We start from the raw sequence: 26,066 nt of genomic DNA, 5'->3' as shown, positions 1-26,066 counted from the left end.
AAACCTCCAGCAGAACCAGGCTCAGGGAGGGGCAGTCTTCTGCTGGGACTGGTTGGGGCTGAGGGAGAGAACCAGGAAAAAGACATGCTGTGGAGGGGAGCAGAGATCGATCACTAATGATTAAATGCAGAGTGGTGCATACAGAGCAAAAAGAGAAAGAAACACACTGCATCATGGGAACCCCCCAGCAGTCTACGTCTATAGCAGCATAACTAAGGGATGGTTCAGGGTCACCTGATCCAGCCCTAACTATAAGCTGTAGCAAAAAGGAAAGTTTTAAGCCTAATCTTAAAAGTAGAGAGGGTGTCTGTCTCCCTGATCTGAATTGGGAGCTGGTTCCACAGGAGAGGAGCCTGAAAGCTGAAGGCTCTGCCTCCCATTCTACTCTTACAAACCCTAGGAACTACAAGTAAGCCTGCAGTCTGAGAGCGAAGCGCTCTATTGGGGTGATATGGTACTACGAGGTCCCTAAGATAAGATGGGACCTGATTATTCAAAACCTTATAAGTAAGAAGAAGAATTTTAAATTCTATTCTAGAATTAACAGGAAGCCAATGAAGAGAGGCCAATATGGGTGAGATATGCACTCTCCTTCTAGTCCCCGTCAGTACTCTAGCTGCAGCATTTTGAATTAACTGAAGGCTTTTTAGGGAACTTTTAGGACAACCTGATAATAATGAATTACAATAGTGATGATTTACCCTCTTTTAAGAGTTTGTTAATCCTCTCCTTTGTTTCAATTGACATCTCTTGTGTTGGAGCCATGATTCATGTCAGTCCACTTGGTGCAACAGCTCTCCAAGGTGTGATCACTCCTTTTTAGATGCAGGATAACGAGCAGATCTGATTTGATGCAGGTGTTAGTTTTGCGGATGAAAATTTACAGGGTGATTCCATAATTTATTCCTCAGAATTGAGTGAGTCCATATTTTTTTTCCCTCTGCTTGGTCTAAAAAAGTAACCGTTACTGACTGTCACAATTTGTTTTTTCTTGATTTCTTAGTGTTTCTTAAAGCCAGAAAGTTGCCATTTGAAATGACTTTAGTTTTGTGTCATGTCTGTGATCTGCTTTTTTTTTTCTACAAAATTAAACAACTGAATGAACATCCTCCGAGGCCGGTGATTCCATAATTATTGCCAGGGGTTGTAGATTTATACTTAAGTGGCAGTGATATTACTGCTGGGTTTGAGAAACTGCATCGCCAGTTATACACCTTTATGATGAAGTGCTATAGAGGAGGGTTTTCTGAAAGAACAAGTAAAATTTCAGCTGCAGTTTGCCAGAACACACATGGAAAGACAGTTTAGATCACTTGTCTTGTTTTATGGTTCTTCTCTACTTCAGTAACATATGAAACTCTGAATTGAGATGTGAGAAGCAAAATGTTGGATTCCAGTTTCTCCTTTCACATCTACAGAAGCTTATAATTCAGATGTCATGGGTGTTTTGGTGTCTTCTGTCAATAGTCTCCTTCCAGCATGGATGCGTAGTTTTTGAGAACTGCCAACTTGACACAACTTTTCTATACTATTTGGATTGATTGACGTAAACGTTAGAATCATTCAGTGACTTGTCTGTGTAATGTGTTGCAGGCCTTAAATGTAGAAAGGGATGTAAACAAAACGTGAAATATCTTTGGTTCATACAGTCTGCAATAAAATAGAAGTCAAAGTAAATGTAAGGATCACTCCATTTTGTATTTTTCACATTGTCACCAGTATTGAAATGTTTACCACGTGCTAATAAGTTGCATCAAATCATGTGATATTACTGATTTTCAAATTAAAGGGATAATTATTTTTTGTATTTTTATCAGTCATTAAATATTTCTTGCCTCGTGGGGTGTCTGTAAAATGTAGAGTTCTAGCATTGGTGATATTGCTCAGTGTTCGCTTCGACATAAAAAGTTGACATGATGCAGGCTGAAGGGTGACATGAGGTAGTGACATCCAATGAGTCAGCATGTGCTTTCATATTGGATTAAGAGGGGACCTGTTTGAACCTCGAGTGTCATTACTGGGAATAAGAAAATGTTGTTGCTGCCAGATCAGGTCTGTTAACTGTGGAATGTTTTTGTTTTTTCATGGTTAAATGAGCCACTTGGTCTTGTTTGTGCAGAACAGTATTGGCGATTTTTGCTTTAACTTGTGTACGAGTATGCTGGCTGAAAACTTAGAGTATAGATGTTTTTCACTCCTCTGGCAGGGCTGCGTGTGTGCAGACCTTTCTTATTCAGTGTTGTCGTGCTTTTGTCATGGTTTCTCATTTACTTTCTGTGTATTGCTTGAAGACTGGAGACTTTAGATATTAATGTTTTGTATTTTATATTGAATTGAACTGGAATATTGGCTGTGTAGTTTTTGCCATGTATTGTTGTGTAAATTTTTAATATGTTTAACATTGGTGTAGCACACGGTCTCCCAAAAATATACAGCTGGCAACTGGTTGGGTATAAAATGCATAACTGCCAACTGCTCATACTAAAGTAAAGCTGTGCCCGGCTGGCTTCTCAGTCAGAACCACAACAAATGCTGCTTTTGCTTCATATTTTTAGCACAGTGGTGCACAATCAAACAAGTTTCAAGCTGTGCTCACAAGGACTATCCCATGTAAAGATGTTTGAATGTTTGAAGATGCAAAGACTACGACCATCTGAAAGTGACCGCCAATTAGGAGAATCGGGATGATATCTTTAAACAGTTTGAAAATTTCATCCCGATTTCAAAACTGGTGCTGATGGTCAGAACTACTGCATATACCAAATTTGTTCTGAATTGACAAAAGATGGATCAAGACTCCTTGATCCATCTTTTGTCAACTGTGATGATTACTACTGTGATGATTCAAAACACGCCCCGATTTGCTATTTGGGATGAAACGGAAAGGAACAGTGCTCTGTGGAATAGGGGTATTACAATTAACTTTAAATATAAGTAATAACCAATGTATGTCATGCTGCTTTCACTCAGATTGGCGGCAGTTTTGTCCAATGCTCAGTATTTGCATAAAAGGCTTTTTTTTTTTTTTTTTTTTTTTTTTTTTGTCATCTCTGCCAAGCTGGTGGCACGGTGGCCGCTTGTCTTGTCACTGTAAAACACCCACTCTGAAAATACAATGGCAGCTGGTCCCTTTGCCTCTGCCTCTTGCAGCTAACCTGACCAAGGGGTGATGGGGGTTCTCAGTCATGCTTGGAAGCATTATCTAATGATGTGTGTGCTCTCTGTTGGGAAAACTACATAATGACACCACTTCAAACAGAGTAGTGGAGTTTTTTTTTTTTGTGTGTGTGTAATTTGGTAAAATAAGTATTCATGTTGGCAAAATAACTCACATACCAATGCGTTTGTGAAAGGCTTGTATTGGCCAATATTTTGGTTGGGCTCTCATTCAAACTGCGCCTTGATAATCATGCCACTGTATTCATACTATGTGCTGTCAGAAGAGGTTCTCTGCAGTCTTTAAGAATGACATAATGGGGATTAAAAAAAAATCTAATGTCTTCAGTTGGTCTGTCTTTCAACTTTATCAATTTCATTGTCTCGACGTGTCTTATCGCAAGCCTCTCGCTGTCTGGAAAAAAAAAATCAGTGACAAATGGGGTCATGGTGTAATCAGTATTTACAACAATATTTTTGAATCAGGAGACTGACCATCAATCAATCAATTTTTTTATATAGCGCCAAATCACAACAAACAGTTGCCCCAAGGCGCTTTATATTGTAAGGCAAGGCCATACAATAATTATGTAAAACCCCAACGGTCAAACGACCCCCTGTGAGCAAGCACTTGGCTACAGTGGGAAGGAAAAAACTCCCTTTTAACAGGAAGAAACCTCCAGCAGAACCAGGCTCAGGGAGGGCAGTCTTCTGCTGGGACTGGTTGGGCTGAGGGATGAGAACCAGGAAAAAGACATGCTGTGGAGGGGAGCAGAGATCGATCACTAATGATTAAATCCAGAGTGGTGCATACAGAGCAAAAAGAGAAAGAAACAGTGCATCATGGGAACCCCCCAGCAGTCTACGTCTATAGCAGCATAACTAAGGGATGGTTCAGGGTCACCTGATCCAGCCCTAACTATAAGCTTTAGCAAAAAGGAAAGTTTTAAGCCTAATCTTAAAAGTAGAGAGGGTGTCTGTCTCCCTGATCTGAATTGGGAGCTGGTTCCACATGAGAGGAGCCTGAAAGCTGAAGGCTCTGCCTCCCATTCTACTCTTACAAACCCTAGGAACTACAAGTAAGCCTGCCAGTCTGAGAGCGAAGCGCTCTATTGGGGTGATATGGTACTACGAGGTCCCTAAGATAAGATGGGACCTGATTATTCAAAACCTTATAAGTAAGAAGAAGAATTTTAAATTCTATTCTAGAATTAACAGGAAGCCAATGAAGAGAGGCCAATATGGGTGAGATATGCTCTCTCCTTCTAGTCCCCGTCAGTACTCTAGCTGCAGCATTTTGAAATTAACTGAAGGCTTTTTAGGGAACTTTTAGGACAAACCTGATAATAATGAATTACAATAGTCCAGCCTAGAGGAAATAAATGCATGAATTAGTTTTTCAGCATCACTCTGAGACAAGACCTTTCTGATTTTAGAGATATTGCGTAAATGCAAAAAAGCAGTCCTACATATTGTTTAATATGCGCTTTGATGACATATCCCTGATCAAAATGACTCCAAGATTTCTCACAGTATTACTAGAGGTCAGGGTAATGCATCCAGAGTAAGGATCTGGATAGACACCATGTTTCTAAGATTTTGTGGGGCCAAGTACAATAACTTCAGTTTATGAGTTTAAAAGCAGGAAATTAGAGGTCATCCCATGTCTTTATGTCTGTAAGACAATCCTGCAGTTTAGCTAATTGGTGTGTGTTCCTCTGGCTTCATGGATAGATAAAGCTGGGTATCATCTGCGTAACAATGAAAATTTAAGCAATACCGGTCCAATAATACTGCCTAAGGGAAGCATGTATAAAGTGAATAAAATTGGTCCTAGCACAGAACCTTGTGGAACTCCATAATTAACTTTAGTCTGTGAAGATTCCCCATTTACATGAACAAATTGTAATCTATTAGACAAATATGATTCAAACCACCGCAGCGCAGTGCCTTTAATACCTATGGCATGCTCTAATCTCTGTAATAAAATTTTATGGTCAACAGTATCAAAAGCAGCACTGAGGTCTAACAGAACAAGCACAGAAATGAGTCCACTGTCCGAGGCCATAAGAAGATCATTTGTAACCTTCACTAATGCTGTTTCTGTACTATGATGAATTCTAAAACCTGACTGAAACTCTTCAAATAGACCATTCCTCTGCAGATGATCAGTTAGCTGTTTTACAACTACCCTTTCAAGAATTTTTGAGAGAAAAGGAAGGTTGGAGATTGGCCTATAATTAGCTAAGATAGCTGGGTCAAGTGATGGCTTTATAAGTAATGGTTTAATTACTGCCACCTTAAAAGCCTGTGGTACATAGCCAACTAACAAAGATAGATTGATCATATTTAAGATCGAAGCATTAAATAATGGTAGGGCTTCCTTGAGCAGCCTGGTAGGAATGGGGTCTAATAAACATGTTGATGGTTTGGATGAAGTAACTAATGAAAATAACCCAGACAGAACAATCGGAGAGCAAGAGTCTAACCAAATACCGGCATCACTGAAAGCAGCCAAAGATACCGATACGTCTTTGGGATGGTTATGAGTAATTTTTTTCTCTAATAGTTAAAATTTTGTTAGCAAGAAAGTCATGAAGTCATTACTAGTTAAAGTTAATGGAATACTCAGCTCAATAGAGCTCTGACTCTTTGTCAGCCTGGCTACAGTGCTGAAAAGAAACCTGGGGTTGTTCTTATTTTCTTCAATAGTGATGAGTAGAAAGATGTCCTAGCTTTACGGAGGGCTTTTTTATAGAGCAATCAGACTCTTTTTCCAGGCTAAGTGAAGATCTTCTAAATTAGTGAGACGCCATTTCCTCTCCAACTTACGGGTTATCTGCTTTACAGCTACGAGTTTGAGAGTTATACCACGGAGTCAGGCACTTCTGATTTAAAGCTGTCTTTTTTCAGAGGAGCTACAGCATCCAAAGTTGTCTTCAATGAGGATGTAAAACTATTGACAAGATACTCTATCTCACTTACAGAGTTTAGGTAGCTACTCTGCACTGTGTTGGTATATGGCATTAGAGAACATAAAGAAGGAATCATATCCTTAAACCTAGTTACAGCGCTTTCTGAAAGACTTCTAGTGTAATGAAACTTATTCCCCACTGCTGGGTAGTCCATCAGAGTAAATGTAAATGTTATTAAGAAATGATCAGACAGAAGGGAGTTTTCAGGGAATACTGTTAAGTCTTCTATTTCCATACCATAAGTCAGAACAAGATCTAAGATATGATTAAAGTGGTGGGTGGACTCATTTACATTTTGAGCAAAGCCAATAGAGTCTAATAATAGATTAAATGCAGTGTTGAGGCTGTCATTCTCAGCATCTGTGTGGATGTTAAAATCGCCCACTATAATTATCTTATCTGAGCTAAGCACTAAGTCAGACAGAAGGTCTGAAAATTCACAGAGAAACTCACAGTAACGACAGGTGGACGATAGATAATAACAAATAAAACTGGTTTTTGGGACTTCCAATTTGGATGGACAAGACTAAGAGTCAAGCTTTCAAATGAATTAAAGCTCTGTCTGGGTTTTTGATTAATTAATAAGCTGGAATGGAAGATTGCTGCTAATCCTCCGCCTCGGCCCGTGCTACGAGCATTCTGACAGTTAGTGTGACTCGGGGGTGTTGACTCATTTAAACTAACATATTCATCCTGCTGTAACCAGGTTTCTGTAAGGCAGAATAAATCAATATGTTGATCAATTATTATATCATTTACCAACAGGGACTTAGAAGAGAGAGACCTAATGTTTAATAGACCACATTTAACTGTTTTAGTCTGTGGTGCAGTTGAAGGTGCTATATTATTTTTCTTTTTGAATTTTTATGCTTAAATAGATTTTTGCTGGTTATTGGTAGGTCTGGGAGCAGACACCGTCTCTACGGGGATGGGGTAATGAGGGGATGGCAGGGGGAGAGAAGCTGCAGAGAGGTGTGTAAGACTACAACTCTGCTTCCTGGTCCCAACCCTGGATAGTCACGGTTTGGAGGATTTAAGAAAATTGGCCAGATTTCTAGAAATGAGAGCTGCTCCATCCAAAGTGGGATGGATGCCGTCTCTCCTAACAAGACCAGGTTTTCCCCAGAAGCTTTGCCAATTATCTATGAAGCCCACCTCATTTTTTGGACACCACTCAGACAGCCAGCAATTCAAGGAGAACATGTGGCTAAACATGTCACTCCCGGTCCTGATTGGGGAGGGGCCCAGAGAAAACTACAGAGTCCGACATTGTTTTTGCAAAGTTACACACCGATTCAATGTTAATTTTAGTGACCTCCGATTGGCGTAACCGGGTGTCATTACTGCCGACGTGAATTACAATCTTACCAAATTTACGCTTAGCCTTAGCCAGCAGTTTCAAATTTCCTTCAATGTCGCCTGCTCTGGCCCCCGGAAGACAATTGACTATGGTTGCTGGTGTCGCTAACTTCACATTTCTCAAAACAGAGTCGCCAATAACCAGAGTTTGATCCTCGGCGGGTGTGTCGCCGAGTGGGGAAAAACGGTTAGAAATGTGAATGGGTTGGCGGTGTACACGGGGCTTCTGTTTAGAACTACGCTTCCTCCTCACAGTCACCCAGTTGGCCTGCTTTCCCGGCTGCTCGGGATCTGCCAGAGGGGAACTAACGGCGGCTAAGCTACCTTGGTCCGTACCGACTACAGGGGCCTGGCTAGCTGTAGAATTTTCCACGGTGCGGAGCCGAGTCTCCAATTCGCCCAGCCTGGCCTCCAAAGCTATGAATAAGCTACACTTATTACAAGTACCGTTACTGCTAAAGGAGGCCGAGGAATAACTAAACATTCCACACCCAGAGCAGAAAAGTGCGGGAGAGACAGGAGAAGCCACCTATGCTAAATCGGCTAAGAGCTAGTAGCTGCGCTAAGCTAGCGGAGTCCTAAAGACACGCAAAGTGAATAATGTGTAAATAATTTAGAGGTGATTCAGCAGAAGGAGTGCTTTAGTTAAGGCACGTGAAGATTACACTGGGAAACAAATCGTAATCTAGATAACTAGATCAATCTAACTGCGCAGATTAAACAGCTAACAGATACAGAAAAACACCGCTGTGCTCCGGAACAGGAAGTGATACAATACCGCAGTGAGAGCCAACCACCAGTAGAGGCAAGCAAGAGTGTATAGAATTGAGAAGCATTGTATAAGCATCACTTTTAGCAGGTTAACTCTGCTTAATTAAATGTTGTTTTTGATGCTACACATTTAATATTTCTGTCAGTTGCTATGTCAGTTTGGCTTCTCAGATGTCATTGGTTGTCCTAACAATCTCACAATTGTTAGGAAAGAATAATAATAATAATGTATTTTAACAACTAAAATATTATTCAATGTTTGCGTATCCTAGTCTTACTGCTACAGTGCAGAGCCAAATGGAATTGATGTGCCACATTAAACCTGTTTAATTTAAAAAATAAATAAATAAATACCTTGGATTGAAGGGTTTTTTTTTTCCCTTAACTGTTAAATTGTTAAGCTTTTACTGTAATTTGATTAGTGCGATTGCGATTTGCTCTTCAAGTGTAAAACTTCGAAATAAGTGTCAGATTGGGACTTTGTGTTGGCAGATTATTAAGTGACTGCAAAGGATCATGGGCAAATAAACCTGTTCTTTACATGGGTGGAGTGTGATGGAGTATTACAAGTTTCTTTAAAAGCTGAATAGGGTTTTGTTGTTGTTTTTTTTTCTTTTCTTAGAAAGACCTGAAAGTTCAGCTACAGTTTTCCAGAAGGTACAGTTGAGATGAAAGCTGAGATTTGATGTTTTGGTCAAAGAAAATATCTGCTTCACTTCATCATGAAGCTGTATAACTGAGGATACAAAAAATGCAAAACATGCACTATGCACAGTTTCTCCAGTCGCAGCCAGAGAAGCCCATAACTACAACCCCTGGCAAAAATTATGGAATCACTGGTCTCGGAGGATGTTCATTCAGTTGTTTAGTGTTTTCATGTCTGATCTGCTTTTTTTCTACAAAATTAAAGTCATTTCAAATGGCAACTTTCTGGCTTTAAGAAACACTAAGAAATCAAGAAAAAATTGTGGCAGTCAGTAACGGTTACTTTTTTAGAAATGCAGAGGGGAAAAAAATATGGACTCACTCAATTCTGAGGAATAAATTATGGAATCACCCTGTACATTTTCATCCCCAAAACTAACACCTGCATCAAATCAGATCTGCTCGTTAGTCTGCATCTAAAAAGGAGTGATCACACCTTGGAGAGCTGTTGCACCAAGTGGACTGACATGAATCATGGCTCCAACACGAGAGATGTCAATTGAAACAAAGGAGAGGATTATCAAACTCTTAAGAGGGTAAATCATCACGCAATGTTGCAAAAGATGTTGGTTGTTCAGTCAGCCGTGTCTAAACTCTGGACCAAATACAAACATGGGAATGTTGTTAAAGGCAAACATACTGGTAGACCAAGGAAGACATCAAAGCGTCAAGACAGAAAACTTAAAGCAGATAGTAAATAGTCCAGCAAATAGTCCAGATCTTAATCCAATTGAAAATCTTTGGAAGTTGAAGAAAATGGTCCATGACAAGGCTCCAACCTGCAAAGCTGATCTGGCAACAGCAATCAGAGAAAGTTGGAGCCAGATTGATGAAGAGTACTGTTTGTGACTCATTAAGTCCATGCCTCAGACTGTAAGCTGTTATAAAAGCCAGAGGTGGTGCAACAAAATACTAGTGATGTGTTGGAGCGTTCTTTTGTTTTTCATAATTCCATAATTTTTTCCTTAGAATTGAGTGAGTCCATATTTTTTTTTTTTTTTTTCCCCCCTCTGCTTGGTCTAAAAAAGTAACTGTTACTGACTGCGACAATTTTTTTTTTTTTTCCTGATTTCTTATAGTGTTTCTTAAAGCCAGAAAGTTGCCATTTGAAATGACATTAGTTTTGTCATGTCTGTGATCTGCTTTTTTTCCTACAAAATTAAACAACTGAATTAACATCCTCTGAGGCCAGTGATTCCATAATTTTTGCCAGGGGTTGTACTTCTGTGTTGACTGGGTGTCTCGGTGGCTTTCTTCATTCTTCTCTTTCCTGCATACTCGCTCAGTTTTTGGGGACTCTCCTCCACACAGTTTTACCGTTGAGTGCCGTACATTTTTGTATTTTTTTCATAATTGATGTAAATAAAGGCCAAGACATATTGAGTGACTTTGAAATGTTCATGTAACCTTCCCTTGACTTGTCTGAAGTAGCAGCAAAACTGATTATTTACAGGTAAGGTGTTGTCCTGTTAGACCTCAGTGCTGCTTTTGATACTGTTGACAATAAAATTTTATTAGAGATTAGAGCATGCCATAGGTATTAAAGGCACTGCACTGCGGTGGTTTGAATCATATTTATCTAATAGATTACAATTTGTTCATGTAAATGGGGAGTCTTCTTAACAAACTAAGGTTAATTATGGAGTTCCATAAGGTTCTGTGGTAGTACCAATTTTATTCACTTTACATGCTTCCCTTAGGCAGTATTATTAGAAAGCATTGCTTAAATTTTCATTGTTACGCAGATGATACCCAGCTTTATCTATCCATGAAGCCAGAGGACACACACCAATTAAACTGCAGACATGAATGACCTCTAATTTGCTGCTTTTAAATTCAGATAAAACTGAAGTTATTGTACTTGGCCCCACAAATCTTAGAAACATCGTGTCTAACCAGATCCTTACTCTGGATGGCATTACCCTGACGTCTAGTAATACTGTGAGAAATCTTGGAGTCATTTTTGATCAGGATATGTCCTTCAATGCGCATATTAAGCAGATATGTAGGACTGCTTTTTTACATTTGCGCAATATCTCTAAAATTAGAAAGGTCTTGTCTCAGAGTGATGCTGAAAAACTAATTCATGCATTTATTTCCTCTAGGCTGGACTATTGTAATTCATTATTATCAGGTTGTCCTAAAAGTTCCCTGAAAGCCTGCAGTTAATTCAAAATGGCTGCAGCTAGAGTACTGGACGGGGACTAGGAGAGAGCGTATTTCACCCATGTTGGCCTCTCTCTCATTGGCTTCCTGTTAATTATAGAATAGAATTTAAAATTCTTCTTCTTACTTATAAGGTTTTGAATAATCAGGTTCCATTCTTATCTTAGGGACCTCTTAGTACCATATCACCCCAATAGAGCACTTCGCTCTCAGACTGCAGGCTTACTTGTAGTTCCTAGGATTTTTAAGAGTAGAATTTAATAGTTCGACATTGAAGGAAATTTGCGACATTGAAGGAAATTTGAAACTGCTGGCTAAGGCTAAGCGTAATTTGGTAAGATTGTAATTCACGTCGGCAGTAATGACACCCGGTTACGCCAATCAGGGGTCACTAAAATTAAAATTGAATCGGTGTGTAACTTTGCAAAAACAATGCGGAACTCTGTAGTTTTCTCTGGGCCCTGCCCAATCGGAGCAGGAGTGACATGTTTAGCTGCATGTTCTCCCTGAATTGCTGTCTGAGTGGTTACAAAAATAGAGGTGGGCTTCATAGATAATTGGCAAAGCTTCTGGGGAAAACCTGGTCTTCTTAGGAGAGACGGCAACCATACCATTTGGATGGAAGCAGCTCTCATTTCTAGAAATCTGTGCCAATTTTCTTAAATCCTCCAAACCTGACTATCCAGGGTTTGGGACCAGGAAGCAGCGTTGTAGTCTTACACACCTCTCTGCAGCTTCTCTCTCCTGCCATCCCCTCTTTACCCCATCCCGTAGAGAGCTGCCTGCTCCCAGACCACCAATAACCAGCAAAAATCTATTTAAGCATAAAAATTCAAAAGAAAAAATAATATAGCAACTTCAACGCACCACAGACTAAACAGTTAAATGTGGTCTATTAAACATTAGGTCTCTCTCTTCTAAGTCCCTGTTAGTAAATGACTATAAATTAATGGATCCAACATATGATTTATTCTGCGTTACAGAAACCTGGTACAGCAGGAATGAATGTTAGTTTAAAGAGTCAACACCCCGAGTCCACCTAACCTGCCAGAAAGCTCGTAGCATGGGCCGAGGCGGAGGATTAGCAGCAATCTTCCATTCCAACTTATAATTAATCCAATACCCGGACAGCGCTTTAATTCATGTGAAAAGCTTGAATTTTAGTTCTTGTCCATCCCAAACCAGGTTTTATTGTTATCTATCGTCCACCTGGTCGTTACTGTGAGTTCTCTGTGAATTTTTTTTTTCCAGACCTTTTGCTCTGACTTAGTGCATTTAGCCTCAGATAATTATAATTATAGTGGCAATTTTAACATCCACACAGATGTTGAGAATTGACAGCCTCAACACTGCAGTTAATCTACTAGACTCAATTGGCTTTGCTCAAAATGTAATTGAGTCCACCCACCAATAATCATATCTTAGATCTTGTTCTGACTTATGGTATGGAAATCGAAGAACTTAACAGTATTCCCTGAAAACTCCCTTCTGTCTGATCATTTCTTAATAACATTTACTCTGGACTACCCAGCAGTGGGGAATAAGTTTCATTACACTAGAAGTCTTTCAGAAAGCGCTGTAACTAGGTTTAAGGATATGATTCCTTTTTTATGTTCTCTAATACCATATACCAACACAGTGCAGAGTAGCTACCTAAACTCTGTGAGATAGAGTATCTCATCAATAGTTTTACATCCTCATTGACGACAACTTTGGATGCTGTAGCTCCTCTGAAAAAGAGAGCCTTAAATCAGAAGTGCCTGACTCCGTGGTATAACTCATAAACTCGCAGCTTAAAGCAGATAACCCGTAAGTTGGCGAGGAAATGGCATCTCACTAATTTAGAAGATCTTCACTTTAGCCTGGAAAAAGTCTGTTGCTCTATAAAAAAAGCCCTCCGTAAAGCTAGGACATCTTACTACTCATCACTAATTGAAGAAAATAAGAACCCCAGGTTTCTTTTCAGCACTGTAGCCAGGCTGACAGAGTCAGAGCTCTATTGAGCCGAGTATTCCTTTAACTTTAACTAGTAATGACTTCATGACTTTATTTGCTAATAAAATTTTAACTATTAGAGAAACAATTACTCATAACCATCCCAAAGACATATCGTCATCTTTGGCTGCTTTCAGTGATGCCCATATTTGGTTAGACTCTTTCTCTCAGATTGTTCTGTCTGAGTTATTTTCATTAGTTACTTCCTCCAAACCATCAACATGTCTATTAGACCCATTCCTACCAGGCTGCTCAAGGAAGCCCTACCATTAATTAATGCTTTGATCGTAAATATGATCAATCTATCTTTATTAGTTGGCTATGTACCACAGGCTTTTAAGGTGGCAGTAATTAAACCATTACTTAAAAAGCCATCACTTGACCCAGCTATCTTAGCTAATTATAGGCCAATCTCCAACCTTCTGTTTCTCTCAAAAATTCTTGAAAGGGTAGTTGTAAAACAGCTAACTGATCATCTGCAGAGGAATGGTCTATTTGAAGAATTTCAGTCAGGTTGTAGAATCCATCATAGTACAGAAACAGCATTAGTGAAGGTTACAAATGATCTTCTTATGGCCTCAGTGGACTTATCTCTGTGCTTGTTCTGTTAGACCTCAGTGCTGCTTTTGATACTGTTGACCATAAAATTTTATTACAGAGATTAGAGCATGCCATAGGTATTAAAGGCACTGCGCTGCAGTGGTTTTGAATCATATTTATCTAATAGATTACAATTTGTTCATGCAAATGGGGAATCGTCTTCACAGACTAAGGTTAATTATGGAGTTCCACAAGGTTCTGTGCTAGGACCAATTTTATTCACTTTATACGTTTCCCTTAGGCAGTATTATTAGACAGCATTGCTTAAATTTTCATTGTTACGCAGATGATACCCAGCTTTATCTATCCATGAAGCCAGAGGACACACACCAATTACCTAAACTGCAGAATTGTCTTACAGACATAAAGACATGGATGACCTCTAATTTCCTGCTTTTAAACTCAGATAAAAGTGAAGTTATTGTACTTGGCCCTACAAATCGTAGAAACATGGTGTCTAACCAGATCCTTACTCTGGATGGCATTACCCTGACCTCTAGTAATACTGTGAGAAATCTTGGCGTCATTTTTTATCAGGATCTGTCATTCAATGTGCGTATTAAACAAATATGTAGGGCTGCTTTTTTGCATTTGCGCCATATCTCTAAAATTAGAAAGGTCTTGTCTGAGTGATGCTGAAAAACTAATTCATGCATTTATTTCCTCTAGGCTGGACTATTGTAATTCATTATTATCAAAGTTCCCTGAAAAGCCTTCAGTTAATTCAAAATGCTGCAGCTAGAGTACTGACAGGGACTAGAAGGAGAGAGCATATCTCACCCATATTGGCCTCTCTTCATTGGCTTCCTGTTAATTCTAGAATAGAATTTAAAATTCTTCTTCTTACTTATAAGGTTTTGAATAATCAGGTCCCATCTTATCTTAGGGACCTCATAGTACCATATCACCCCAATAGAGCGCTTTGCTCTCAGACTGCAGGCTTACTTGTAGTTCCTAGGGTTTGTAAGAGTAGAATGGGAGGCAGACCCTTCAGCTTTCAGGCTCCTTTCCTCTGGAACCAGCTCCCAATTCGGATCAGAGAGGCAAACACCCTCTCTACTTTTAAGATTAGGCTTAAACTTTCCTTTTGCTAAAGCTTATAGTTAGGGTTGGATCAGGTGACCCTGAACCATTCCTTAGTTATGCTGCTATAGACTTAGACTGCTGGGGGTTTCCCATGATGCACTGTTTTTCTCTTTGCTCTCTATGCACCACTCTGCATTTAATCATTAGTGACTGATCTCTGCTCCCCTCCACAGCATGTCTTTTTCCTGATTCTCTCCTCTCAGCCCCAACCAGTCCCAGCAGAAGACTGCCCCTCCCTGAGCCTGGTTCTGCTGGATGTTTCTTCCTGTTAAAAGGGAGTTTTTCCTTCCCACTGTCGCCAAGTGCTTGCTCATAGGGGGTCGTTTTGACCGTTGGGGTTTTTCTGTAATTATTGTATGGCTTTTGCCTTACAATATGAAGCGCCTTGGGGCAACTGTTGTTGTGATTTGGCACTATATAAATAAAATTGATTTAATTTGATTTGACAGGTAAGGAGCCCACTGCTTATGCAACTCATCATCTTGGGTTTGATGTTTTTAATTAGTTTGTCAAGTTGTCGAGATTTGCTATCAGTTTGAGTTTAAGGAAGATGATTTTCGAAATTTTTATTTTGATAAGCCTGATTTAATTTTTGTACTTGAAATGGCATAAACAAATTAAAATGTGTGAAATACCAAGGGGCCCAATACTTTTTTTTGGGGGGGGGGGGGGTGTCACTGTATTTGCAGTCTTAGTCAGCATTGTTGTTCTCCTCTAACTACACCAGATAGTATTATACTACTTCTTTAAGAGAAGACTTGAAAGTTCACTACAATTTGCCAAAGGTGTTTCTGAGTTGCAAGCCTAGATTTTGATGTTGTGCTGAAAGAAAATCCTCCCCTGCTCCACCTCATCATGAAGCTGTTTAACTGTTGTAAAGAACGGTATGGTTTTTGATTGTGTGAGATTGTTGTATCAAGTTGCCTTTGCTGAGATTTTGTACTTTGAGGCTTAATGAGCGGGTTTTTTGTGTTTGCAGTTTTCGTGGTTTGTTTTTGCTGGAGACTGTGGAATAAGTGCAGTGTGATCAGAGGAACAGCATGTGAGTAGTCTGAGCATAAATACTTTTTGTGCTTTTCAGATGCAGTGAGCATCTTTGCACCGTTCATGCGAGACTAATTATTCCTCCCATTTTCTTGCTGTGACCAGGTTTCTGTTTTCATCCTTAAGTAAAGATGACTTGTGAAGTGAAATATATTTACCACTTTAGCTGTTGAAATCTGCATGGACAGCTAGTTAAAAAAAAAAAAAAAAAAAAAAAAAAAAAAAAAAAAACAGCGCGCGCACACACACACATAATTATCTTTGCAGTGGCATGTAATCACTTTTGACTGTTGGTTTTGTTGTTTGTCTAACATGAATTACTTTTCTGTCCACATTTTCAGACTGCAACTCCAAACTAACATGGCAGTCAGACTGTGCGATGTGGCTTCTCTGCTTAGAAGTGGGTCGTGGGCGCCTGAGCCTTGGACTGGGGTCTGTGGTCTTTATCCTTTTTAAATAATTTTGTCTAGATGGCCTGCTTTTTTGTCTCTGCTCAGACCATGCCAATGATGTTTTCACTTGTATTTTGACATTAAAATCAAATTACAAATTTAAAATGTAGTCAATTTTCAGGTTTGTGTATGAAAACCTACCAATTTAATATTTGACTTTATTGGTATGGTCTAAAACTGTGCTATTTCATATGTGTACTTCATACTATAATTTTGTGTAATTATGGTTTTGTGGCCTCTCACAAATTAGTTCAAACATGAATTTGTAATGTTAATTGTATGTGATTACACTTGTCATTAAAGGATGACACTTCATACATGAGCTTGTTGCTGGCTATGTTTAAATATAGAATTTTGGATAACGGTTGATTTCATCATGAAGGCCTGTTGTTGGCTTGTAATTGGTGCAATTGCAAGCTTCAGTTTTAGCAGGTTAACTTTGAATATGTCATCCAAAACAGAACATTTAATACAGCAAACACACTTAATATTGCTGTGTCAGTTGAGTTTTTGTTGAATTGTCACTTTGGCATCTCAGATGACATCTGTTTTCTTTAATCCTCACTATGTGCACAATTATTAGGAAAGGCGTATTCCTACGGATTAATTTTACTGTTTAACAGATGTAATGCTCCGTCAGTTTAAAGTGTTAAACCTGAACGTTGTCCAAAGTTAGTGAGTTCTGGCTTGTTTTAAGGGAGCACAGTTATGTAACTAAATGGAAAAATATGCTCCTATCACTTATCTTCGCTTCTGGCTAAAGTCTAACCAAGTTTGAAATTGTAAAAATATTAAGTGGCCAATATAGCCATCCTACTTCATGAGCCTTCCGTCCATGGAGTCTGTTCCTTGATCTTTTGGCTATTAATTTTTTCATGCAGCAGCAACCACAGTCTCCCAAGGGCCCATGAGTTCTCAATACAGTTAAAGTCGGGTGAGAAAGAGGGCCTGTCATTCAGCTATCTTTAAGGCCTTTGCTTGCTAGCCAAGTAAGTGGAGCACTTTGACACGTTCGATACAACATTGTCCTGTCAAAAAATCATGGCCTTCTTGAATGATGCAGAATTCTCCAGAGCCACTGCTTGAATAAAGTATCTAATTAAAAAGTAGTGTTCGATCTGAGGTCATTTTATGTCTGTGTTTAAACCTGAAAAGGTCCAAGCTCATCCTGACCAGAGCACTCGATACCAGAACTCTTCCACCTTGCTGCATGTCTGACTTTAAAGCTGTGCAGGACACTGTACGATTTTTCAGTCGTTGTACTCGGCTCCAGCTCAACTGTACGACAAAACCGCAGGGTGTCGTACAGAGCGAGCAATTTATGTTCTCACACTTTACGGCCCGATGCTCTGGTGCAGTCTGATACTCGCGTTGTACGATCAAAAACCACACGTCGGACTCGTGTTTCAGAAGCAAACACATAAACAGGTTTTTTTTTTCAAACTTTATTTAGATTTATTTAGACCCCTCCCTGAGCCTGGTTCTGCCTGGAGGTTTCTTCCTGTTACAAGGCGTTTTTCCTTCCCACTGTCGCCAAGTGCTTGCTCACAGGGGTCGTTTTGACCGTTGGGGTTTAACATAATTATTGTATGGCCTTGCCTTACAATATAAAGCACCTTGGGGCAACTGTTTGTTGTGATTTGGCGCTATATAAAAAACAAAAAATTGAATTGAATTGATTTCTTATTTTTACAAAAACTGTCGATGGGAGACATAACCCCCCCCCCAAAATAAATACAAGACTTTACATGAGTTGAAGAATAAGGGGGGGGAAAAAGAAACAGAAGCTGCTCTCCCAAAAAGATGAAGGTGTTTGTGTGTGTGTTTATGCTCTCTCCAATTCTGCATTGGTGTTTGCGCATGCGCAGTGCAAGAGGTTGGGGTAAGTCGGCTTGTAGACGCTAATAGCGCTGCTTCAACAGTGCGATACCCTCACGAGGGCTGACCACAATATCACACAGGTTTTATTTTCATGCGACAATACAATTGCTGATCGGAAGGTGGTTGTGAGAGGTTAAACACAGCTCTTGCACGAATCTAAAGTTGGCTCAAAAAGGGCCAAAACTTGCACAGTGTAAGCCCATCTTAAGTGGTTGTATATGTCAATGTGTGGTCCAGAGTTCTCATTTCATCTGTCCTCAAACCTTTGGGGAAAAAAAAACCCTCTTTTTTTTTTTTTTTTTTTTTGTCCCAGTGTAAAACTTAAGTCTTGTTCACTGGCGGTGGAGTTTCACACTTCCTTACCTTGCCCATGTGTATGAATACCTTGTATGTTTGGACACTCCTGGTAGACTGCAGGTCTGGAATGTGGTCTCAGAGGGTTCCTGGTAGTGTCACATTAGTACTTTTAAAATTGTTTTTGCAATTTGTGTTTTGTCCATGTTTCTTGTGATCCTGTTGACTATTTGCAATAAAACACGATTGTCGCATTAAACCTTAATAGCTCAGCTTTTTGCTGAGTGTTTCATCCATCTGAAATGCATATTACAAATGTTTTACTTTTCAGTGTCAATTTATTTTTCATTTCAGAATGATTTTGCCTGAGGTAAAGAAGCTGCCTAATAATTCTTCACACCTTTATATGGTTTTAATCACTTTGAGCCACACCTTCCCTCAGTGCACAAATGCATGTCACATGAAAATACTTAAATCTAATAAGAATTTTGGGTTTATGTAGCTTGAAATGGGAAAACTATAGAAATAAGGTGACAGTACTCTTGCCTAAAAATTGTGCACACAGTGTTTTTTTTTGTTTTGTTTTGTTTTTTTTTTTTTTTTTGGACTGTGCCCCTTTCTAGATGGCTTGTATTTGGCCGGGCCTCTGAATGAACAGTTTTAGTGAGTTACATTGTTTTGGAAGTCAGAGTTTGGACATTCATCTTTTATAATTTTAGAATAACTTATCTTTAACGCATGAACTATGTTTTATACTTTTTTTTTTAAACTGTAAGCAGTGTGTAGTTTGGAAATGCACATTTGAATTTGAGGAAGCTTATGGTGCGTTTACACATAAGCAGGACGCATTACGAATGTCATATTTGCATCATTCTTGGCACATTCCTGACATTCTTAACATGACTAAAAGCATCTGAATAGGTTTCTTAATAGTGCATGTTTTTGGATGTCCAGAAATCTTCCACGAATGTCATGCACCACCCTCATTTCGCCTCATGTCATGGAGGTCGCAGCTGAGCGTGTTGATACGTATTGATTAGTGGTAATTCTTAATAGAGCTTTTCTGATGTGCGCACAATTAAACCCTGCTGCACTGCATTCAATTTCATTGCTGCATGCCACAGAACCCATCTAAGTATGCAATCACAAAGTTTTTTTTGCTGTTGATTTTGAGGAGCAAACTGGAGCGATCTGAATTGTTTCAGCAGCTGATGGAATATGTGTGTGTGTGTGTGTGTGTGTGTGTGGAGACATTTCGCTTCATTCAGTGTGCCAGAACGTAACGATGCGCTGTTATGTGCAATCGCGGAACATTATTTTTGATGTGCGTAATGTTCATCATTCACAAATGATGAATGTTTTGAGTTCAGTGGTTATGTTCCAGCTTTCACCTCATGAAATATTGGTACCATTAAAGAATGTAAAAACATTCATTATTTGTTTTTATATAATGGCTAAAATAGATCGTCATTTCATATATTATTAATTTGTAAACAACAGAAAATGGACTTACATTTTGGGGTTCCAATGTGACATGTAGTCCAGTGATGCTGTGACTGACTTTGGACTTCCATAGAAAAGACTTTCCTGCAGTGCAACTCCACTTTGATGCGTGAGCAGTTGAAGCAATGCTTGGAACCACTGGCTCGTGGTTCTTTGATTCGCTGCTCTTCAGAAGCGCTAAGTCCGCTTCTTAATTCCTGTCAAAGCCATTAAATCATCATGAGTCGCTTTTGTGTGGATTGTCATGTTGTAGTCAAGAAACGAGAATCGTCCTACGTTCCGTTGTCACAAAATTGCCGTTTTACAAAAAAATTACACCACTTTCCAAACGCTGTAATACAGAAGATAAACTACAATCGACTAAAATGTTTTTTTTTTCTTCCCAAAATGAGACGTCCTGTGTTCTTTATGAATTAAAGTGATGCTGACATACAGCACAGCCAGCTGTAAGAGCTCAGCTCAGATATATGGAAAGACATTCATGCCAAAGTGTGTGAAAGGAAATGCTATTGACAAAAACTACAGATTTTATTTCCATTTATGTCCAGAAATCAAGGATCCACCATGTAGAGTTGATTATGTTCAAAGTTTAAGGATCCAGTGACAAATTTCATATTTATTTACTTTAAGACTCAATAAAATGTTGTTCAATTCAGTTTCAATTTAATCGGCTTATAAAGCACCAAATCACAACAAAAGCCATGACATAATTTAAAACAGAAGTAAAAGAATAAAACAGATAAAAAATAAAAGCTGTTCATAAGAGAGAGATTAAAAATAGGCTTTAAGGCTTGACTTAAAAATGTACACAGACTTTGCCCGTGAATAGTTGCTGTCTTTTAATTTACCAAGACTTTGGATTGCTGTCATTTTTTTAATTTTTTTTCATCCTAAGCATCCATGCACACACACACACGCATGCAACCTGGTCGGTGCGTGTGCGAACCACAAAAATAAGACTGTATATGTCCTCAGTGCGGCAAAAAAATCAAGTGAGAAATGAGTCCAGCTTTTGTTCTTTCTTCCTGCTAACAACCTCCAGGCAGCACAGTGCATTGGTTTTGTGTGTGCATGCACATGTGTGGGTGCATGTGCATGCGTGAGCACATGTGCGTGCACGTGAGTGCAATGGTACCAAACGTATGGAACCAGATTTGCACTCTAAATGGAACCAAGCCGCACTCTGAATGCAATGCAACATAAATGGGATGAATTAATCTGTCATGTGACATAGAAAGCACCAATCAAATGACAAGGATCCACTCAGCCGTTGTATAATTCCTGATAATTTGCCAGAAACATGTGCCATTAATCGGAACACTTGGTAAGAGGTTGCAGCAGTTCTTGAGGACACCTGACGCCTCTGCTTCAAATCACATTCATGATCAGCAGCCAAAATGTATACTTTGTGGCATTTGTGATTTGTCGTCGTTATGTGTAAATGCAGCATTAAGTGTCTTCTCACATGGATTTCTGTTGTCTGTAATCATCTAATTATAACATGCAATTTTATGCTGAAGTTGAAATTTTTAAATCTTAACGCTGTACTTTTTAATGCAATTTACTTGCACAAAATTGACTGTGTGAAGAGTGTCCTTTATAGCTTCTTGTACTTCTGGTTTTTATCTACTTTCAGTGTATTTTTTTGACTTGAATTTTTCTTTTTTGTTTTTTAGCAAGTAATCGCAGCCATGGAAACACAGATGTCCAATGGACCAACTTGCAACAACACAAGCAACGGCCCCACAACAATCTCAAACAATTGCTCCTCGCCTGTCGAGTCGGGGAGCATAGAGGACAGTAAAACAAACTTGATAGTCAACTATCTGCCTCAGAACATGACTCAAGAAGAGCTAAAAAGTTTGTTTGGAAGCATCGGGGAAATTGAATCCTGTAAACTAGTTCGAGACAAAATAACTGGTAAGTTTGCTTTTTGTAGTTTGCATTGCTGTGGCTAATTTGAACTCACCACCACCTCCACCAGCACATTATTTGCTGTTTTGTGCTTAAAGAAGGGAAGCATTTGGTGCTTCACATCCAAATAGCGTGTCCTCATTTAAAGCATTGCAAAGTCCTTAAGCTGCATTGTTTGTCTGTATTTAGCATGTAGCATCATAATTTAAGATTTTTTTAAAATGTACGATTAAAAAAGAAATTGCTACATTGTTGTTCCTGCTGGTTTGCCAAAGTTGCCTTAAGTTACCATCTAATATTTTACACAGTGTGTTGGTCAGACACTGGGGCTAGCCAACCTTTTGCAAGTGAACATGTACATCTGTTAGCGTTATGTTGTAAAATGTCAGCAGTCGTAATCGAGTGTTTAACATTTCACATTAAAATGAGGCTGGAGGGCAGAAATTTGTGATTGAGATTCTGCAACAGAACTAAGTATTTATCATTCTAATTATTTACATGTTGAACGTCTTGTGCTTTTGTTTATTTTGGTTCGCGGCTTGTTGATTGTCTTTGTGCTCGTCGTGAAGCTGCTACGGGATTGAAATGGAAAATGTTATTTCAAGAAATGTATGTGTAGAGTAGTTTTTTTTTTTTTTTTTTTTTTTTGATTGCATCTTGTCCCAGGTGAACAGTGACTTTCTCCACATCACCTTCTCTGATACATTTACTGCAACCTTGCTGTGATCTTTTTCATTCAGGTCAAGGGTTTTTTTTTCATTGTGAGACTGGAAGTTTTTAACTTGTGGTGTGGAACAATGATTGAAAACTTGGACTTTATTTAATGGAATGCGATGGCTTTGTGTGGTTGTGCGTGGGAAAAATTGGCTGGGCTGAAATGAAAGGTGGTCCTGGTTGTGCGGGAGTTGAACCCAACCTGCTAGGTGATGGTAAATAATCATGGACTCATTCATCCTGTATGATGCAGTACAAGTGAATATTGGGTCACTGGCAATAAATATGTAATAAAGTATTTGTGGTTTGAACAGCAATAAAGTCATACAGTAATTTTTCCACTACATATGAAAGTTTCATTTTGTAAAGTTGAGGAGATGAGTATTGCAGGTCATTTTAATTGAAATTGGGTTTTATTGACGCTTGACTGTTTGAACATTTGTGTGCTTCCAGTGTCGCTATGATGTTTGTCATGGCTATGATTTGTAGAGACCAGGTGTGGCCATACAGTAAAGGGGCTAAGACCTATCACTAGAGGTGCACCGATCGTTATCGGCCGATCACGCCTTGATCGGTTTGATCGGCAAAATGCGCCGATCAAAAGGACCGATCACAACAGTGCAGGCAGTAGCGCAGGGAGCGCTTGGTCCTGTCATGACACGCTTTCCTCTGTGACGTAAACTCATTTTGACTTCCGATATGAGCTGGACGGACAAGGAGAGCAGTCGCCATCATCTAATGTAGTCCATGTCCGTCCAGCTCATATCAGAAGTCAAAATGAGTCAAATGGCTCAGAGATCTAAATAGACTGCTGTGTAATGAATGGAACCACACTGCCGTCTAGTGGATATCCAGTGTGCGTGAGTGTGTATTTGTGAATCAGTAGGCATTTGTTTGTGGATCTGTGGATTTCGAGAAAAGAATGTCTCAAAATTAGGTAACAGAGGAAAGCAATGATGTAATTGGTGATCCACAAATGCTGAAACTCAATTCACAAATACAATTTCCAGTTTTACAAATGTAATTTTTTTTTTTTTTACAAATTCAGTATTATATTTGCAAATACATTATTTGCAAAGACCAATTTACAAGTTGCAAATATGAAATTTGCATTTGTGGATATCTGAACACATTTGCAAATCAATGATTATTTGTAGATCACGCTGTGTGCATTTACAAATATTGAGACAATTTTAACCCCATAGAATGAGGGCTGTATTTTACATTCTCAACGTATTTTCTGTAGGCTGGAACCTGAGCAACATGAAACATGGGGAAAAAAAAAAGCTTGCTGGTAGAACAAAGTCAGTGTAATAAAACAAAAGTTGGCAGTTTATTCTAGTGTCTTTATTTGAATGCATGTTTTTTGTTTTCATCATTAAGTTTTAATGCAAAAATAGTCCTATACAAAGACCTATATTCTTATTTTGGGCATGATCCAAATATGTATTTGATCGGTATCGGCAGATCAAAATTTCGGTGATCGGCCTAAAAAAAAATCTTAATCGGTGCACCTCTACCTATCATCTTAGCAGGTGATTTCACTCAAACATTCTTAAAAATCACAATACAGCTGTGATTTTGTGTTTACTAACAGGGACTTGGAAGAGAGAGCTCTAATGTTTTAGTCTGTGGTGCAGTTGAAGGTGCTATATATATATATATATATGTATTTTTTTTTTTTTTTTTTTTGGAATTTTTATGCTTAAATAGATTTTTGCTGGTTATTGGTGGTCTGGGAGCAGGCGCCGTCTCTACGGTGATGGGGTAATGAGGGGATGGCAGGGGGAGAGAAGCTGCAGAGAGGTGTGTAAGACTACAACTCTGCTTCCTGGTCCCAACCCTGGATAGTCATGGTTTGGAGGATTTAAGAAAATTGGCCAATTTTCTAGAAATGAGCGCTGCTCCGCCCAAAGTGGGATGGATGCCGTCTCTCCTAACAAGACCAGGTTTTCCCCAGAAGCTTTGCCAATTATCTATGAAGCCCACCTCATTAAGTAGAGAGATGTGGAAAATATGCAGCGCAGGGGCTCTCCAGGAACAGGGCTAGTAACGCCAGTGCAAGGAGAATATGAAATATATATTTAAAGTACAGGAGGGGTCGCAAACCCTGTTCCTGGAGAGGTCCTGCCCTGCAAGTTTTCCACATCTACCTACTCGAGTCACAGGTCTTTCCATGCTCTTGGGGAGCTGTCAGTTATGACTGGGACACCCCTTTTAATTGGCCTCACTTGTCCTGTGGAAAAAATTAAACCGTTGTGTTGCATGGTCTGGGGGACATTATTTGTTCTTACTGAGGAAGGGTAACTTTGCATGCTGAGGAAAGGTAAAGCTGAATACACTCTTGTAGTTTCCAGTACAGCTTGGTAGTTGCGTTCTTTCATAGAATTTGAAGGAAATGTACATCTTCATCCCATTATGGCATGAAAGTTGTTTATTGGCTCTGTGCCCATCTCCAGTCTCTACCTTGAATGCTGGCAAATGTTTCTCTGTATATGTAATTGTCAGTAAAACCATCTTGTGATTGTGAAACAGGAGTAGAATACAGTGAGAATACATTTGTCCTCAATTGAGGCTGTTGCCAGTCAGCAGTAATTAATCAAGTTATATTTACCAATGAATTGGGAGTATTTGGTATTCAATTCATTGTACGCCAGTGATTTAAGACTGCAGATTTTACCTCAAACAAAGGAAAATGTTTCCTGTAGTACTATTCAAAGCCTTCAAGCAATTTCTTGGGATGGTACTCTGAAATAAATTTTCTGTTGATTATAAACCCCTCCAGACAGTGTTGCTTTTGTCTCCCGTGGCCCTGTGGCAGTGGATTTAAGATGGCCTATATCTCTGTGCTGGTGCTACATCAGAGTTAAGTAATCAAAAGACAGCTGCGTGTTTCCTCTGAGGTTTAAATGTTCTGCTACTGGTGACGCGGCAGCTTCCTCCCACTGAAGGCTGGATGCAGTCCTTTGTTCTCAAGTGCTTCCCAGCTTGCCTCCAGACATATGTTTAACATTTCACAGGTAGGCGGGGCGTGCACACACGTGTACCATGAGCTGCCAGTTTGCCTTCCAGGTTTAAATAAGTGTTATTTCTTTTCCTCATTTGAAAGACTCTGCAAGATTCTCCTGGCCTGCCCGAGATAGAAAATGAACTGAAGTTCATGAACTTGACTCTATTAGACCTGAATCAGCATTCACTTGTGGTGTTGGAGTTGAGAGAAGGCAAATTGATGTGCTGTCAGCATCCATGTAGAGTGATGCTGACTTTAAAATGTATAATAAAACACAAAATCATTTAGTTTAGTAGTTGTCATGGTAGTTGTCACATGGAAGTTGATAGTTGTTTCTTTGTGTGTGGTGTTCTTGTTTTGTTTTATCTCTCATTTGTAGACAGCAAACACGACATTGGGTTACAGGAGAGCCAAGCTGTTGTGACAATTATTTAACAGCCA

General features: G+C 39.2%; 1 protein-coding gene across 2 annotated transcripts in view; it reads left to right on the top strand.

Annotated features, from left to right (window-relative positions):
* elavl2 (ELAV like neuron-specific RNA binding protein 2) overlaps positions 1-26,066 on the top strand; it is a 74,998-nt gene that overhangs the window by 32,989 nt on the left and 15,943 nt on the right. For both annotated transcript variants that reach the window (XM_034164251.1, XM_034164250.1), the window contains exons 2-3: positions 16,199-16,289; positions 21,664-21,907. In XM_034164251.1, the coding sequence (XP_034020142.1) occupies positions 16,218-16,289; positions 21,664-21,907 (316 nt within the window). In that variant the 5' untranslated portion in view covers positions 16,199-16,217. The remainder of the gene's footprint in view (positions 1-16,198; positions 16,290-21,663; positions 21,908-26,066) is intronic.

This window comes from Thalassophryne amazonica, chromosome 23 (genome assembly GCF_902500255.1).
Source record: "Thalassophryne amazonica chromosome 23, fThaAma1.1, whole genome shotgun sequence".
Taxonomy (NCBI): Eukaryota; Metazoa; Chordata; class Actinopteri; order Batrachoidiformes; family Batrachoididae; genus Thalassophryne; species Thalassophryne amazonica.
This window is presented reverse-complemented; position numbering and strand designations above follow the sequence as displayed.